The following is a 5,093-nucleotide window of genomic DNA, read 5'->3' as shown; positions in this document are numbered from 1 at the left end:
TAAAATTTTTTAAAAGTTTAAATTAATTATTAATATTTTATTATAAAAAAGTTAAATCACATTCGTATTAAAATATATATATATAATTTAGCATGATTGAGGGGTTTTTTTTTTTTTGTTATTTGATTATAATTAAAATTCGAATTCAAAATTCTCAACCCTCAAAAAGGTTCTAGTGAATTAACTGCTTATTTACTAGCATTTAGCATGATTGGGTCTACAAATTCATGATAGTGACCCTCCAAAGCTATCAATATCGAGTGTACAATGAGATTTTGGAGCTGTGGGATGCAACTTGGGGTTGGTTGAAATAAATGTAGGGTAATTAAAATATAGGCTTAGGAGCAAAGGTTTTAAAATGTGGGGACCTGAAATTTTCATATTGCAACTTGCAACAACTCGACCAACTTCATTTTGTTCGAGTAAATTGGAGCATGAAGCTTGGACATTGCAACCTCAACCATCAAATGCTACACGCGCTGGTTCAACTTGAGCTAATTGAAGTTGACTGCTGCAATTGGTTTGAAACAAGCCTTATCTTGGAGAGGAAATTTCCTGCCATAAGGATAGGATTTACTGTTTCTGTCAATTGTAGATTTTTTTTTTGGTCTTTTTCTTTTACTAAGTACTTAATCGGGGGCCCCAACTTCTTAATTCTTCTGAAAATGTTCTTTGCTTACTTCATTATAGCAATCATTTTTCCATCCGTATGTCATTGATTTTATGCTTTTTTTTTCACCCTGTAAGTGCTTTAACCTAGATTGTATTTCAATCATGCAAAACACTAATTATTCATATAATCTTTTCGAATTTTATATAAAAATTACTATTACATTTAGTATCAATGCGAAAAATACAAAATACAATTTTAATTTTTGTTAAATCCATATATATATTTTGTTAAAATTTTTATCATTTTTTTTTGTATTATATCATCATATCATGTTTTAAATTGACATACTAGGCTGACCCTGGGCGGTTATGTTGATAGTTTGGGATGTTAAATTGGTAAGAGCCAAGTTTGCACCAGTTCCTGCAGAAGATTAGACTAACACAAAATATTATGAAAGCAGGTTCTTGAGTACTGCAGCATTAACAAATGCTTGATATTCTATTACACACTTGTAACAAATGCAAACTCTAAAGATTAATCCAATCGTTACAGCTTTTTTTTTGCTCACCTAACTTCTCCAATAATGAGCATAATGAAGAGTTTGTGGCGGTTCGATGTCTTGCTGATTTCAGCTTCTGTAACTATTGTAAGGAGAATGGCTGTTGGTGGCTGTGGGTGGTGTCAGAAAGCAGACACTTTGGACAGAATTGTTCAAAAGGAAAGTATTTGATGAAGCAGTGGCACTGGATGAAGAGAATCCTGATGATGCTGCGATAGGAAACACTGGTGCCGGGGCAATTTTGCCATTGCCTTGCATTTGCCATGCCCAATTTGAAAATCTTGTTGAAGAAACAGCTTCAGCCCTCTTCTCCATGGCCCTTTCCTGTCACCAAAAAATCTTTCAATGTCACAATCTGTATTCTCTGATACGTAATTTAACATTGTTAGGAGAAATTTTAAATTTTTAGGTGAGAAAAGTACAGTCAATTGAAATGGGAAAAAATTCTCTCAAGTGGTATAATTCCCAGAATTAGGTAGTGAAACAATGTGATAAATGTTGCAGAATTGATAGTTTCAGTGTTTTCCAGTAATCATCACCTTTGATATTAGTTCTGTGTATTTTGCAGCAGTAAATGAGACAGAAGACATGACTGACCACACTCTAAAGTAAATGCTCTAAGGATCTGAAAGCAATAACGAGCAATTTAAAATATGACCCAGATAAGATAAAAAAAAAATACAAAAATAATATGAATTAAAATTTTAATAAAAATCATATATAAATTTAACCAAAAAAAATATTTTATATTTTTCGTATCATCAAAAATAATAATATAATTTTCATATAAAATATAATATAAATACATGAATTACTAATATTTTACCTAATATAAACATACAAATTATCATATATATTAAAAGTATTATCCGCTATCGATGTAAATTTGTACAGACAAAAAAGCTGAAGGCATATCCACTCTGGTGGAACACAAATTATTATTCTGTCTACAATTGCAGAGACAAGAAGCAAAGAGCCAATGAAATGAAACAAAGTACCTCATTGTTTGGAAAAAGAAAAGGATAAACACCAGATGAAATGGGAGGTTGCTTAGATGCGATTGTTTGGTAATGTTGAGGTTGTACACCGACAGATGTAGTGGCAGAGCTTTCAAACTGAGAAAAAACACACTAGGGAATGAGTATATACATTAATTCTGAAACAGCTCTAAAAAAGGAAATTGATTTAAAGGATGATTCCAGAAATGGAAACAAAACTGAGATACATTAAATTAGGGCACTTTTTCCGAGTACAGTAGGTGGAGCTAATTAAAGCACGAACAGATCAAGCTACTTTCTAAGACTACAAGGCTACCACTAGCAGCTATTGGTTCCAAATGAGGGCCTAATGGCATCAGGAGGTTCTTCAACATGGAGTATACGATCCAAGTTTTCAAGGAACCAATTAATCTACACTGGCGGATGCAAATGCCATAGTAGGGTTTCCATGACACCCCCAAATCAAGATTGAAAAATAAGAAAATTTTCTTCTGGACATCCCAAAATATTCCCCATCCATCACTCGGACATAAAAAAAAAAAAAAAAAATCCTGAATCTGTCACTGCAAATGTACAGGGAAATTTTGGTGTCCCATTCAAGATGATATCCCTACTCAACAATTCTCTAATGGTCTCCAGTCCAAGACAATACCATTGGTCTCTCTCCGGTACTTGCAGCAAGTCGAAATTGGAGATCTCCTCCATTGTTGCTCCTGTTTTGGACGACTGAAGGCGTTGAAATTCCAAGGCTCAAATCAAGATTATGACAATTGCCTGCACTCAATGCATAAGAAAATTTAGCATCCAAACAAATCAGGAACTTGTTTTGAACTAAATAACAACAACAGGCTTGAAATCTCTGAGTACCTCCACTATATGTGATCTCCCCTTTATATGTACTTGGCTCAAAGTTAGTTACAGCTTCCCTTCCATTGCATTTCATTGCAGCCATGTCATAAGCCCTGAATTCAGAAATGAAAAGGTGAAATATGAGTTACATTAAACCATATGAATTACAGTTTATTTTTATATAAAATCAATGTGTTGGAGTATAAAACTATGAGACAAAAGACCTTGCAGCTTCTACTTCGCTGTCGAATAATCCAAGATAAATATACCTGCAATCAAGGATCATAATTTTCACAGCCTATACAATTTTTTTCCACTTTTAGATTGTCATCCTAGATTTTGATTCATGAAGAGAAAGCGAAACGCAACAAGTTCTTGATTAAAAGCCTAATCTGGATACAAAATCATGTATTCTAAATTTTCATGACTAAATCTAATCCTATGATCATATGAAACAAAGCTTTGGTCGAACAGATTCTCACTTCTTTCCAAGGAGTTGTCCCATTCGAGCTTCCCATCGACCACATTTATGCAAGGTTACCCCTCTGTACTTTGAGCTTCCCCTTGAGAATCCGGTGCTTTGACGACGAAGAATGTGCACAAATTCTTCTTTAGACATGTGCTTCATCTGCAGATCCAAAGAATTACAATCAAAATCAAGTAAACAAACAAACAAAAAACCTTAAAAAATCTCATAGAGTCTTAACATAATTATAAGTCTTCTGCTATACGTTACCTGTTTCATGTCTTCTTCATAATCACTCAAATTGAAGTTGATATCAGCATCAACTCCCCGGAACTTGATTGCAGCTCGATCATATGCCCTGAATAAGATCCAAATTTAGAAAACTTTGAGCCAAAATAATATGATAAATATGACTACTTATCATACAAAAAAATTATGAAAAAAAACCCTCACCTGGCTGCAGCATGGGCAGTGTCAAATCCACCTACAGAAAAGAAAAAGAACAACAAGTATACCCTTATCAGCAAATAATCTAAATCTATGAATTATTCGCAAAATCATCAATTCCTTAACCAACCAAAAAAAAAACTTAGATAAATCATTTTACTTACCTAAATATACTTGCTTCCCACAATCCCTATTCACAAAAATTTTTAAAAAAAGAATTAAAAACAAGAAGAAAAATATATATCTATATCTATATATATACATATATTTATATGAATTATTTGTTACCATATATGTGATTCCCATCGGCCTGTTCTCCTGTAAAACGTGACACCTCGATACTGTGAACTCCGGGACCGTGGGCCCCGCCTACTCTTCCTTGATTGAGGCTTTAGCTGAACAGTTTTCAACTCTGCCACACCACTAGACTCGGCATAAGATAAATTCAACCACCGAGGCCTAGCCAAAGACTTTGTTCCCAAAGCGCTTGATCCAAACTCCAACTCCAGACAGTCTTTTTCTCCGGTGAACTGAAAAAGCTGTCGAGTAACGAAGTCCGGTGAAGGGTTTTCAACCCTTTTAGCATTGATGGTCATGGAGGTATCATCTGTTTCTTTCTTCAAGATATCAAAAATGAATGCAGAACCGTTGTTTGAAGAGTTTTCGTCCCCAGCATTGGATGGAACATCTTCAGCGTTGATGATGGAAGAGTTTGTCGAACCTGAATCTTCCATTTGAGTCAATGTTGTTACAGCTTCTGGTAGTAACTTGTCAAACATCTTGTTGTTCTCATCACAAGATGACTCACTTGAGACAATTTCAAGGTTAAGATCCAACATGTTTTCTTTGTTTTTTTTTTTTTCAGCTTTTTCTTGCTTTGATCTTTAAAACGAGAACAAACCAAGTAAAACCGATGTTTTTCAGATACTTTCCAGGGTTTGATATCCAAAACCCATAGTTTTTTTTCCTTTGTTTCTTCAAGAAAACAAAACCAAAACAAGTCCTGAAAAGAGAAATAAAAACAGAAAAAAATTGCTTCGAAGTGCTTGAAAGATGGTCTTTTTCTTGGTAACGGACGATGCAAGAAAACCTTAACAAGATTGCGTTGGAGTGAGATAAGTTAATGGTGAAAAAATTGAAGAAAAACGGCTGTCTGGTTGT

At 34.1% G+C, this 5,093-nt stretch overlaps 1 protein-coding gene across 3 annotated transcripts; it reads right to left on the bottom strand.

Moving 5' to 3' along the window:
* Positions 1-1,030: 1,030 nt before the first annotated feature.
* LOC111310277 (APETALA2-like protein 1) lies at positions 1,031-5,093 on the bottom strand. 3 transcript variants are annotated; one of them, XM_089748382.1, is made up of 11 exons: positions 4,221-5,093; positions 4,097-4,122; positions 3,939-3,969; positions 3,756-3,843; positions 3,502-3,647; positions 3,244-3,288; positions 3,038-3,132; positions 2,823-2,944; positions 2,171-2,287; positions 1,712-1,797; positions 1,031-1,496 (listed from the first exon to the last, which is right to left on the bottom strand). In XM_089748382.1, the coding sequence occupies exons 1-10, from the start codon at positions 4,769-4,771 to the stop codon at positions 1,720-1,722; spliced, it is 1,299 nt and encodes a 432-aa protein (XP_089604508.1). In that variant the 5' UTR covers positions 4,772-5,093; the 3' UTR covers positions 1,031-1,496; positions 1,712-1,719. The 3 variants fall into 3 exon arrangements, with proteins under 3 accessions (XP_089604508.1, XP_022765314.2, XP_089604507.1); XM_022909579.2 differs by lacking the exon at positions 1,712-1,797 and having other exon boundaries at positions 4,221-4,908; XM_089748381.1 differs by lacking the exons at positions 1,712-1,797; positions 3,244-3,288 and having other exon boundaries at positions 4,221-4,908.

The sequence above is a fragment of the Durio zibethinus genome, chromosome 19 (genome assembly GCF_047325235.1).
Source record: "Durio zibethinus cultivar Kanyao isolate XHJ-2024 chromosome 19, ASM4732523v1, whole genome shotgun sequence".
Taxonomy (NCBI): Eukaryota; Viridiplantae; Streptophyta; class Magnoliopsida; order Malvales; family Malvaceae; genus Durio; species Durio zibethinus.
Note: the sequence above shows the minus strand (reverse complement) of the source record. Positions and strands in the feature narration are given on the sequence as shown.

Coding starts and splice junctions, on each gene's coding strand:
- LOC111310277 (XM_022909579.2), bottom strand. CDS start 4,771: ATGTTGGATCTTAACCTTGAAATTGTCTCAAGTGAGTCATCTTGTGAT. Junction 3,844..3,938: donor ACTGCCCATGCTGCAGCCAG/GTGAGGGTTTTT, acceptor GATCTTATTCAG/GGCATATGATCGAGCTGCAA. Junction 3,648..3,755: donor ATGAAGAAGACATGAAACAG/GTAACGTATAGC, acceptor TTGGATCTGCAG/ATGAAGCACATGTCTAAAGA.